At 48.1% G+C, this 12,526-nt stretch overlaps 1 protein-coding gene across 2 annotated transcripts in view; it reads left to right on the top strand.

Annotated features, from left to right (window-relative positions):
* The window catches only part of col11a1a (collagen, type XI, alpha 1a), a 605,254-nt gene extending 593,889 nt beyond the window's left edge, over positions 1–11,365 (top strand). For both annotated transcript variants that reach the window (XM_063064825.1, XM_063064824.1), the window contains one exon: positions 10,788–11,365. In XM_063064825.1, the coding sequence (XP_062920895.1) occupies positions 10,788–10,934 (147 nt within the window). In that variant the 3' untranslated portion in view covers positions 10,935–11,365. The remainder of the gene's footprint in view (positions 1–10,787) is intronic.
* Positions 11,366–12,526: the final 1,161 nt, after the last annotated feature.

Genomic DNA, 12,526 nt, shown 5'->3' with positions numbered 1-12,526 from the left:
GTCGCTCGGAGGTAGCAAAAAAAGAGAAAGGGTCGAGCACACGTGGCTTCCTTTATAGTGAGCAGGGCTGATGAGTCAGGCCCAGGTGATTCACGGGGGGGCCAATGACTCGGTGCCAGCAGAGTTCAGCTGATTACAAAGGCCAATTTCCCGAGGTCAAGTACAAGGCTAATTAAAGGGGCCAATGGTTAGGTGTGCAATGATGGGCGAGGAGGGGTCAAACCTTGATTGGCAAGTGGCATGTCTTTCGACCAGGTAAACGGGCAGTGCTGTCACGTAACAGTCATGACCCCTCCAATACAGATTGCTGCAGTGTCCGTCTCACTGTGTGAGATAGCTGTAGTGTATGTCTCACTGTGGGCGAGTTAGCTGTAGTGTACGTCTCTGTATGGGAGATAGCGGCAGTGTGTCTCACTGTGTGTGAGATGGCTGTAGTGCAGGTCTAACTGTGTGAGATAGCTGTAGTGTATGTCTCTGTGTGTGAGATAGCTGTAGTGTATGTCTCACTGTCTCACTGTGGGCGAGTTAGCTGTAGTGTACGTCTCTGTGTGGGAGATAGCAGCAGTGTGTGTCTCACTGTGTGTGAGATGGCTGTAGTGCAGGTCTAACTGTGTGAGATAGCTGTAGTGTATGTCTCACCGCATGCATAAGATGTCTGTAGTGTACGTCTTACTGTGTGGGAAAGATAGCTGTAGTTTATGTCTCACTGTGCATGTGAGATGACTGTAGTGTACATCTCACTGTGTGAGATGGCTGTAGTTTAAATCTCACCACGTGTGTGAAGTCGCTGCAGTGTAAGAATCACAATGTGAGATAGCTGTAGTTTACATCTCAGTGTGTGTTAGATGGCTGTAGTGTATATCTCATTGTGTGTGAGAGAGTTGGCTGTGGTGTATGTCTCACTGAGTGCATGAGATAGCTGCAGTGAAAGAATCAGTGTGTATGAAACGGCTGTAGTGTCCATCTCATTGTGTGAGATAGCTGTAGTGTACATCTCACAGTGTGTGTGAGATAGCTTTTCTGTTTGGAACCTACACAGAAAAGAAGGAAGTGATTCAGAGACCAAAGCTAGAGTCGTGAAGAAAAAAGTAAGAGTAAAGTGCACAAAAGTAAAAAGCAAAAATCGCATCGGTCACTAGACCCATAGTATTAGAAACAAGGTTGGTGAACTTGTGGCACAGATCAGTACCAAGGCATATAATTTCATAGTTGTTACAGAACCTGGTTGCAAGGTGGCGATGACCGGGAATTAATTATCCAAGGCTATCAGGTAATACGGAAAGATAGGCAGGAAGGCAGAGGAGTGGGGTGGCGCTCTTGATTAGGGATGATATCAGGGTGATTGTGAGAGACAATACAAGATCTATGGAGCAGAATGTTGAGTCCATCTGGGTAGAGATTAAGAATAGTAAATGGAAAAAAAAAATCACTGGTGGGTGTTGTCTACAGGCCACCTAATAAAAATATTGCAGAGGCAATTAACCATGAAACAACTGAGGCTTGTAAGAACGGAATGGCAGTTGTTATGGGGGATTTTAACTTCCACATAGATTGGGTGAATCAGGTTGGTGAAGGAAGTCTTGAGGAGGACTTCATAGAATGCATCCGTGATGGCTTTCTTGAGCAGCATGTTAGTGAACCTACAAGGGAAAATACTATCTTAGATCCAGTCCTGTGCAATGAGACAGGTAAGATTAACGATCTTGTAGTCAGGGATCCTCTTGGAAAGAGTGAATTGAATAGTATGATTGAATTTCGCATTCAGATGGAGAATGAAATAGTTAGATCTAAAACTAGAGGACTTGGACCAGCTGGAAAAATGGGCTGAAAAATGGCAGATGGAGTTTAATACAGACAAGTGTGAGGTATTGCACTTTGGAAGGACAAACCAAGGTAGAACATACAGGGTTTATGGTAAGGCACTGAGGAGTGTAGTAGAACAGAGGGATCTGGGAATACAGATACATAATTCCCTAAAAGTGGCGTCACAGGTGGATAGGGTCGTAAAGAGAGCTTTTGGTACATTGGCCTTTATTAATCAAAGTATTGAGTATAAAGAGCTGGAATGTTATGATGAGGTTGTATAAGGCATTGGTGAGGCCGAATCTGGAGTATTGTGTTCAGTTTTGGTCACCAAATTACAGGAAGGATATTCTTAAGGGTGAAAGAGTGCAGAGAAGGTTTACAAGGATGTTGCCGGGACTTGAGAAACTCAGTTACAGAGAAAGGTTGAATAGGTTAGGACTTTATTCCCTGGAGCGTAAAAGAATGAGGAGATTTGATAGAGGTATATAAAATTATGATGAGTATAGATAGAGTGAATGCAAGCAGGCTTTTTCCACTGAGGCAAGGGGAGAAAAAAACCAGAGGACATGGGTTAAGGGTGAGGGGGGAAACGTTTAAAGGGAACATTAGGGGGGGCTTCTTCACACAGAGAGTGGTGGGAGTATGGAATGAGCTGCCAGGCGAGGTGGTAAATGCGGGTTCTTTTTTAACATTTAAGAATAAATTGGACAGATACATGGATGGGAGGTGTATGGAGGGATATGGTCCGTGTGCAGGTGAGTGGGACTAGGCAGAAAATGGTTCGGCACAGCCAAGAAGGGCCAAAAGGCCTGTTTCTGTGCTGTAGTTTTTCTATGGTTTCTATGGTCTCTAGTATATTATGCTTGAACAAGGGAGATGACAACAGGATGAGGGAGGAGTTAGCTAATGTGGATTGGGAGCACAGGCTATTTGGTAGGACAGTTGCGGAACAGTGCAATACTTTCAAAGAGATTTTTCACAGTGCTCAACAGAAGTATATACCAGTCAAAAGTAGGGACAGTAAGTGTGGGGAGATCCAGCCTTGGATAGCTAAGGAAATAAAAGATAGTATCAAATTAAAAGCTCATGTGTACAAAGTCACAAGGAGTAGTGGGAGACTGGAGGTCTGGGAAAACTTTAATGCAACAGAGAACAACTAAACAAGAAATAAGGAAAGGGAAGATAGAGTATGAAAGTAAAATAGCACAAAATATAAAAACAGATAGCAAACATTTTTATTAATACATAAAGTGGAAGAGGGTGGCTAAAGTCAACATGGGTCCATTGGAAGACGAGAAGGGGAAATTGATACTGGGTGATAAGGAAATGGCTGAGACATTGAATGACTATTTTGTGTTGGTCTTCACGGTGGAGGACATGTCTAATATGCCAAAGGAGGATGTTATGGACAAAATGGGAGGTGAGGACCTTGATAAAATCGCTGTCACTAAAGAGATAGTGATGAGAAAACTAGAGGGCCTGAAGGTAGACAAGTCCCCTGGTCCTGATGGGATGCGTTCCAGGGTGCTGAAGGAATTAGCGGAGGTTATCATAGACGCGTTGATAATTATTTATCAAAACTCTCTAGAGTCTGGGCAGGTCCTGGTGGATTGGAAGACAGCAAATGTCATGCCACTTTTTAAAAAAGGATGTAGGCAAAAGACGGGCAACTATAGGCCAGTTAGCTTAACATCTGTAGTTGGGAAAATGCTTGAAGCTGTCATTAAGGAAGAAATAGCGAAACATTTGGAAAGGAGTGGTTCCATTAGTCAGACACAGCAAGGATTCCGAAAGGGCAGGTCCTGTTTGACAGACTTACTGGAGTTCTTTGAGGAGATAATGAGTGCAGTGGATAAGGGGAACAGGTGGATGTCATATATTTGGATTTCCAGAAGGTGTTCGATAAGGTGCACGAGAGCCTTATAAATAAGATACGGATGCATGGAGTCGGAGGAAGTGTATTGGTATGGATAGTGGATTGGTTAACCGATAGAAGGCAGAGAGTTGGTATAAAGGGTGTTTCTCCAGTTGGCAGTCAGTGGTGAGTGGGGTGCCGCAGGGGTCGGTGCTGGGCCCGCAGCTGTTTACTATTTACATTGATGATTTGGAAGAGGGGACTGAGTGTAGCGTAGCAAAATTTGCTGATGACACTAAACTGAGTGGAAAAGCAAATTGTACAGAGGATGTGGAGAGTCTGCAGAGGGATATAGATAGGTTAAGTGAGTGGGCCAAGGTCTGGCAGATGGGATATAAAGTTGGTAAATGCGATATCATCCACTTTTGGAAGGAATAATAGAAGAGTAGATTATTGTTTAAATGGAGAAAGATTGCTGTTGTGCAGAGGAACTTGGGAGTGCTTGTTCATGAATTGCATAAAGTTGAGTTACAGGTACAACAGGTTATTAAGGAGGCAAATGGAATGTTGGCCTTCATTGCTAAAGGGATTGAATTCAAGAGCAGGGAGGTCATGCTGCAACTATACAGGGTATTGGTGAGGCCGCATGTGGAGTACTGTGTGCAGATCTGGTCTGTAGATCTGGTCTCCATACTTGGGGGGTATACTGGCTTTGGGGGCAGTGCAGAGGAAGTTCACCAGGTTGAAGGGGTTAATGTATGAGGAGAGATTGAGTCACCTGCGACTATACTCCGAGTTCAGAAGAATGAGAGAGGATCTTATAGGAAAAAAAACAAAATTTTGAAAGGGATAGATGAGATAGAAGTAGGAAATTGTTACAAGGACGTAGCAGTGGAATGAACCCAAGTGCTGAACACGGGCGGGAGTTAGGAGGCGTTGCGGTTGTAGCGAGCGTGGAATTGGTGTCCAAGAGAGTCTTTACCAGGAGTCTTGGGTTTAGTAGCGAATTCAGTAACGATGCTAGACTTAGAACTGATAGTCCTAAGAACCATGGAATGAGGTTACTCATACACGAGTTATCCAACAAACTGGCAGCTCCTTGTTCTGATCACAGGGTCTTTATCCTGCAGTTTCTGATGGGAAGCAGGTGTGTGTAGTTAGTGGAACCTGGGAATGATTGGAAATTAAATGAGGTGATTGAGGCCCAATTCCTGTGATAAATAGTAAGATGGGGGATTGCCAGAAGGGACCATGACAGTAACCCCCACCTCAACAGGAGCCTCCCGGCAACCCTCCAGGCCTGTCTGGATGGTCCCGATGAAAGTCCTGGATGAAGGAAGGGTCTAGGATGAAGGAGCGGGGGACCCAGGAACGCTCTTCTGGACCGTACCCTTCCCAGTCCACCAGGTATCGGAGACCCCTGCCCCAATGGTGCACATCTAGTAGTCATCGGACGGTGTATGTCGGATGGTTGTTGATGATACGGGCAGGTGGGGGAGCCTCAGCTGGGGGACACAAGGGGCTGACGGAAACTGGATTTAACTGAGACACATGCAAAGTTGGGTGGATGTGCATGGATCTTGGCAGCTTTAGGCGGACCGCTGTGGGATTGATAACCCTGTCAACCTTGAATGGTCTCAGGAAGCGAGGGGCGAGTTTCCTATGTTTGTTTTTGAGCAGGATGTCCTTGGAAAAAAGCCACACCATCTGCCCAGGTTGGTACTCAGACGCCGGAGTCCGGTGTCGTTCGGCTGTCTTCTTATTTCGATTTGTTGATCTGAGTAGGGCTGTGCATGTCTCCTCCCAAATCTAAGGCACCAATCAATATGGTCCTGAACCAACTGTACCGCAATCTCCTCTTCTTGCGCGGGGAACAGCGGGGGTTGGTACCCAAGGGAGCACTCGAACTGAGACCTTCCAATGGCAGAGCTCACCAGAGAGTTGTGGGTGCACTCAGCCCACGATAGATGGTCGCTCCAGGTCGACGGGTTGTTTGCCGTTACACAACGTAACGTTGCCTCCAGGTCTTGGTTGACCTGTTCCATCTGCCCGTTCATCTGGGGGTGGAAGCCGGATGAGAGGCTGACCGATGCACCTAAGGCTTGACAGAATGCCTTCCATACCTGCGAGACAAACTGGGGACCTCGATCGGAGGCGATGTCCGTGGGGATTCCGTGGAGGTGGAAGACGTGGTGGACAAGAAGGTCTGCAGTTTCTTGAGAGGAAGGGAGTTTCGGGAGGGCCAAAAAGTGCACCTTGGAGAATCGGTCTACCACAGTGAGGACTGTAGTGTTTCCACAGGAAGGGGGTAGACCGGTGACAAAGTCGAGGGCGATGTGTGACCAGGGACAGGTGGAGGATGAAGTAGACCCGCAGGAGGTCGATGGGAGACCTTTCCCCAGGCACAGATGGAACAAGCCGAGACAAACCGAGACCGAGATAGAAGTGTGAGGTGGTACACTTTGGAAGGACAAACTCCAAGGCAGAGTACAAAGTAAATGGCAGGATACTTGGTAGTGTGGAGGAGCAGAGGGATCTTGGGGTACATGTCCACAGATCCCTGAAAGTTGCCTCACAGGTGGATAGGGTAGTTAAGAAAGCTTATGGGGTGTTAGCTTTCAGAAGTCGAGGGATAGAGTTTAGGAGTCGCGATGCAATGATGCAGCTCTATAAAACTCTGGTTAGGCCACACTTGGAGTACTGTGTCCAGTTCTGGTCACCTCACTATAGGAAGGATGTGGAAGCATTGGAAAGGGTGCAGAGGAGATTTACCAGGATGCTGCCTGGTTTAGAAAGTATGCATTATGATCAGAGATTAAGGGAGCTTGGGCTTTACTCTTTGGGGAGAAGGAGGATGAGAGGAGACATGATAGAGGTATACAAGATATTAAGAGGAATAGATAGAGTGGATAGCCAGCGCCTCTTCCCCGGGCACCACTGCTCAATACAAGAGGACATGGCTTTAAGGTAAGGGGTGGGAAGTTCAAGGGGGATATTAGAGGAAGGTTTTTTTACTCAATGATTGGTGTGTGGAATGCACTGCCTGAGTCAGTGGTGGAGGCAGATACACTAGTGAATTTTAAGAGACTACTAGACAGGTATATGGAGGAATTTAATGTGGGGGGTTATATGGGAGGCAGGGTTTGAGGGTCGGCACAACAATGTGGGCCAATGTGCCTGTACTGTGCTGTACTATTCTATATTCTATAAGAACGGGTGTCCCCCTCCATGGACGGCCGCCAAAAGTGCTTCCTCAGGAGAGTCAGGATCCGATCACTCCCAAAGTGGCAGGTGAACAGGGATGTGTGCCCCCATTGGTGAACCCGAGACCTGACGGAGACGGGCATGTACAGGCAATCGCTGGGTCCATTGCCAGTGTCGGGGTCTTCCCGCTGGGCTTCCTTTACTTTAGACTCGATCTCCCAAGTGAGGGTGGCAACCACGCAGGATGGTGGGAGGATAGTCTCGGAAATGGAGGTATCATCCTTGGAGTCATGCTGGCGGGCTAGTGTATCCGGCTTCCCGTTCTTGGATCCTGGATGGTACGTGAGGGTAAACTCGAACCCTCCAAAAAACAATGCCCAATGTGCCTGGCGGGAGTTCAATCGTTTGGCGGTCTGAATATACCCCAGGTTCTTACAATCAGTCCACACCACAAACGGGTGTTCTGCCCCCTCCAGCCAGTGCCTCCATTCTTCCAGTGCTAATTTGACTGCCAGCAGTTCCCGATTCCCCATGTCGTAATGCCGCTCGGTGGGGGACAGTCGGCGAGAGTAGAACGTGCAGGGGTGAAGCTTTTCGTCCAAACTTGACCATTGGGATAGGACCGCTCCTACCCTGGAGTCAGAGGCGTCCACCTCAAGGATCAATTGACAGGATGGGTCTGGATGGACCAGGATGGGAGTGGTGGTGAAACGCCTCTTCAGGTTGGTGAATGCTGAGTCAGCTTTGGAGTCCCAGCAAAACAGTGTGGTAGGCGAGGTAAGCCGGGTAAGCGGGGGGGGGGGCTGCTCTCGACTGTAGTATCTGATGAATCTGCGGTAGAAGTTTGCAAACCCCAGGAATCATTGAAGTTGTTTGCGTGTCGTGGGTCCAGGCCATTCCTCCACTGCCCGGATCTTCTCGGGGTCTGCTTTTACCTGCCCGCTTTCAATGATATAACCTAGGAAGCTGACCGAAGGAATGTGGAACTCGCATTTCTCCGCCTTTGCAAATAACTGGTTTTCCCACAGTCTCTGGAGGAAATGACGGACATGGTGTACGTGCTCTTGGGGGCTGCTAGAAAATATCAGGATATCGTCAGGGTAAACAAATACCTTGATAAAGTCCCTCAGTACGTCATTGATCAGGCTTTGGAAAACGGCGGGAGCGTTGGTGAGGCCAAACAGCATGACCAAATATTCAAAGTGGCCCAGAGGTGTATTGAAGGCCGTCTTGCATTCGTTCCCCTCCCTCATCCTGACGAAATGGTAGGCGTTGCGAAGGTCCAGCTTTGAGAAGATGGTGGCTCCATGCAGTGGTTCAAATGCCGAACTAATGAGGGGTAGAGAGTAATTGTTCTTAACTGTTATATTATTTAGGCCTCGGTAGTCGATACAAGGGCGAAGCGTCCCGTCCTTCTTCTCTACAAAAAAGAAACCGGCGCCTACCGGGGAGGATGAAGGCCTGATAATGCCCGCCGCGAGGGACTCGCTAATGTATTTCTCCATTGCCTCTCCCTCCGGTCGGGATAGGTTAAAGAGGCAACTGGTGGGTAGTGGGGCCCCGGGGAGAAGGTCAATGGCACAATCATATGGGTGGTGCGGAGGCAGGGAAAAGGCCCGTTGTTTACTGAACACCTGTCCCAAGTCATGGTACTCTTTGGGGACGCGGGACAAGTCAAGGGGGTTCCAAAACAGGCGGGGTCACGGTAGCTTCTCTGGGAGATGGGGCTGACCGCAGACAGTTGGCATGGCAAGACGGGCTCCATTCGGCTATCCTCCCGGTAGACCAGTCGATATGGAGATTGTGTTGGGTCAGCCATGGATACCCTAGAACTACTGGGGCTTGAGGTGAATGAATGAGACTGAATCGTACCTCCTCCCGATGATTGCTGGATAGGATCAAGGTCAGGGGCAGCGTACAGTGGATCACCCGAGCCAGCAGTTTTCCGTCCAGAGCCCGGGCCTCCAGGGGGGTGGTTAGCGGCTGGTGAGGTATTCCGGTCTGGGTGGCTATCTCTTCGTCCAGCAAATTGCCTCAGCACCAGAATCCACCAAAGTGGATAGGGACAGGGACTGTTGTTGGTAATTCGTGGTTGCCGGGATCTGCATCCGAGTCTGGGGTGCTGAAGGGAGTATCATTTGGCTCACCAGAGCTCCCTTTCTCACTGGTGAGCCCTCCCTTTTGGCCGCTGAGGGCAGGTATCCCGTAAATGTCCTGGCTGGCCACAATAGTAGCAATCCCCAGCTCTCCACCTCCGAATTCGTTCAGCCGGGGAGAGACGGTTCCGTCCCAGCTGCATCCGTTCCTCCCCCAGGGGGTGGGGACGGTCAGAGCAGGAGCCACACTGGGAGCGGCTGGGGAAGGGCGGCTGGCTGAGACTGGTAAGGTGGACTGTGGGCTTCCCCAAGGAGCGGGGCGACTGGTTCTCTCTCTCTGACGCTGCTGAAGTTGATAATCTAATCGAATGGCTAGCGAGATCAGAGTCCAGACAGTCCGTGTCGTTTCTCACGGCCAACTCTTGTCTTGTCCAAGAGGCCCTGTCGAAACACCTCCCATAGGGCCTCGACATTCCACCCGGAGTCTGCGGCTAAGGTCCGGAACTCAGTGGAATACCTGGCCGCACTTCGTGAAGCCTGACGAAGAGTAAACAACCGTTTCACTGCGTCCTTACCACAAATGGATTGTTCGAAGACTTTCCTCATTTCAGCGACAAGAGAGGAGTAGGAGGAACAAACCTCAGGTCGGTTATCCAATGCTGTGGTTGCCCAAGCCAAGGCATCCCCTCATAGCAGCCCCACGATGTACGCGATCTTTGATTTATCGGAAGTGTAGGCACATGGCTGCAAGTCAAAGACTCAACAGCTCCTTGTTGTGATCACAGGGTCTTTATCCTGCAGCTTCTGATGGGAAGCAGGTGTGTGTAGAGTGGAACCTGGGAATGATTGGAAATTAAATGAGGTGATTGAGGCCCAATTCCTGTGGTAAATAGCAAGGTGGGGGATCGCCAGAAGGGACCATGACAGAAAGTTGTTTCCATTGGTAGGTGAGACTAGAACTAGGGGACATTGCCTCAAGATTCAGGGGAGAAGATTTAGGACAGAGATGAGGAGAAACTGTCTTTCCCCCAGAGAGTGGTGAATCTGTGGAATTCTCTGCCCAGGGAAGCAGTTGAGGCTTCTTCACTAAATATATTTAAGATACAGTTAGATAGATTTTTACATAGTAAGGGAACTAAAGGTTATTGGGAAAGGGCAGGTAGATGGAGCTGAGTTTACGGACAGATCAGCCATGATCTTATTGAATGGCGGGGCAGGCTCGATGGGCTGGATGGCCGACTCCTGCTCCTATTACTGATGATCTTCTGTTCTCACTGTTTGTGCGTTAGCTGTAGTGTAAGCCTCACTGTGTGCGAGATAGCTTTAGTGTGCATCTCACTGTGTGAGGTAGCTCTAGTGTGCATGTCTGTGTGTGAGAGCTGTAGTGTACGTCTCACAGTGTGTAAGATAACGTAATGTAAGAGTCACTGTGTGAGAGCTGTAGTGTACGTCTCACAGTGTGTGAGATAACGTAATGTAAGAGTCACTGTGTGAGCTGGCTGTAGTGTACGTCTCACAGTGTGTGAGATAGCAGTCGTGAGATCCCTGTAAGTCTGCGCCACACTGGTAGCACCGTGCACAGTTCCCATCTCGGTATCCCCCTGGGTCAGCCCAGACCAGCAGAACCATGTCCAATTCCTATCTCCATTCCCCCCTGGGTCAGACCCACACCAGGGGAACCATGTCCGATTCCTATCTCCGTTCTCTCAGGGTCAGACCCATTCCAGGAGTATCATGGACGGTTCCAGTTGATGCACATGTTGTACTGTATGTGAGGGTGGTAGTGTGCAGTGATACATTTAATTCCTCTGTTTTTGATTTCTCAGTTGAGGAAAGGTTTGGGCAAGACCGTACTTGAGATCAACACTCCCAAAGTGCAACAAGTGCCCGTCATAGACTTTTTGGTGAGTGACTTTGGGAATCCGAACCAGAAATTTGGGTTTGAAGTTGGTCCCGTCTGCTTCCTGGGTTAATGATGGAGACCAGACCGTGTAGAGCAATTGAACATCCAACTTCCTCAAGGCACCTGCAAGTTCAGCAGCTGGACGGAAATTCCTTCCCTCTGTGTGCACACTATTACCGAGAGAATACTGAATGCCCTCGTGGGGCACCAATCACATGACATAAACCTACGGGAGACACGGCGTGGAATGTCCCCCTGTGCTGTGCTGTTCCCTCAGTGGAGTCATCACTTCAGAGGAGTCTTGTGTTGTGTAATCTCACAGCTGAGATGCTGAGAAGATGTATTTTATTGAACTGTAATTATTCTTTTTGTAAATTATCTCTCGTCTTTCAGAACTTGCAAGTGTCTCTCTCTCTCTCTTTGGCTTCCCGTTTTACAATAACTTTTTGTAAAATTAATTAAAAATATACGGTGTAAACAAAAAAAATTGAAAATAAATTGTTAGCGTCTTGTGAGTGAGCTGCTTCTTTTACACTGTTGAGAGCTGGGGATCAGCCTATAAGACTATGAGACACACGAGCAGAATTAGGCCATTCAGCCCATCGAGTCTGCTCCACCATTCCATCATGGCTGATCCCAGATCCCACTCAACCCCTTACACCTGCCCACTCACCATATCCTTCGATGCCCTGACCGATCAGGAAATGATCAACTTCCGCCTTAAAAACACCCACGGACTCGGTCTCCGCCGCAGTGTGTGGCAGAGCATTCCACAGATTCACTACTCTCTGGCTAAAAAGAATCCTCCTTACTTCTGTTCCAAAAGGTCGCCCCACAATTTTGAGGCTGTGCCCTCTAGTTCTGGAAACCCCCACAATAGGAAACATCCTCTCCACACCCACCCTATCCAGTCCATTCAGCATTGGGTAGGTTTCAATGAGATCCCCCCCTCATTCTTTTAAATTCCAGTGAGTACAGGCCCAAAGCTGCCAAACGCTACTTGTATGTTAACCCCTTTATTCCCAGAATCATCCTCGTGAACCTCCTCTGGACTCTCTCCAATGACAACAACACATCCATTCTGAGATATGGGACCCAAAACTGTTGACAATACTTCAAGTGTGGCCTGACTAGTGTCTTATAAAACCTCAGCATTATCTCCTTACTTTTATATTCTAGTCCCCTTGAAATAAATGCCAACATTGCATTTGCCTTCTTTCCCACAGATTCAACCTGTAAATTGACCTTCTGGGGGTCTTACACGCAGTCCCTCTGCACCTCTGATGTTTGAAAATTTTCCCCATTTAGATAATAGTCCACACTATTGTTCCTTTTACCAAAATGTATTTTCATACATTTCCCAACACTCTATTCTATCTGACACTTTTTTGCCCATTCTTCCAATTTGTTTAAGTCCTGTTGCAATCGTATTGTTTCCTCAGCACTAACTCACCACTTATCTTCGTATTGTCTGCAAACTTTGCCACAAAGCATTATTCACATCATTGACAACAAAGTGAAAAGTAGCGGTTCCAATACTGACCCCTGCGGAACACCACTAGTCACCGGCAGCCAACCGGAAAAGGCCCCTTTTATTCCCACCCATTGCCTCCTGCCTGTCAGCCATTCCTCTATCCATGCCAGTATCTTTCCTGTAACACC

Source organism: Mobula hypostoma, chromosome 12 (assembly GCF_963921235.1).
Source record: "Mobula hypostoma chromosome 12, sMobHyp1.1, whole genome shotgun sequence".
Lineage (NCBI taxonomy): Eukaryota > Metazoa > Chordata > Chondrichthyes > Myliobatiformes > Myliobatidae > Mobula > Mobula hypostoma.
The sequence above is the reverse complement of the archived record's forward strand: the minus strand, read 5'-3'. Positions and strand labels throughout refer to the sequence as shown.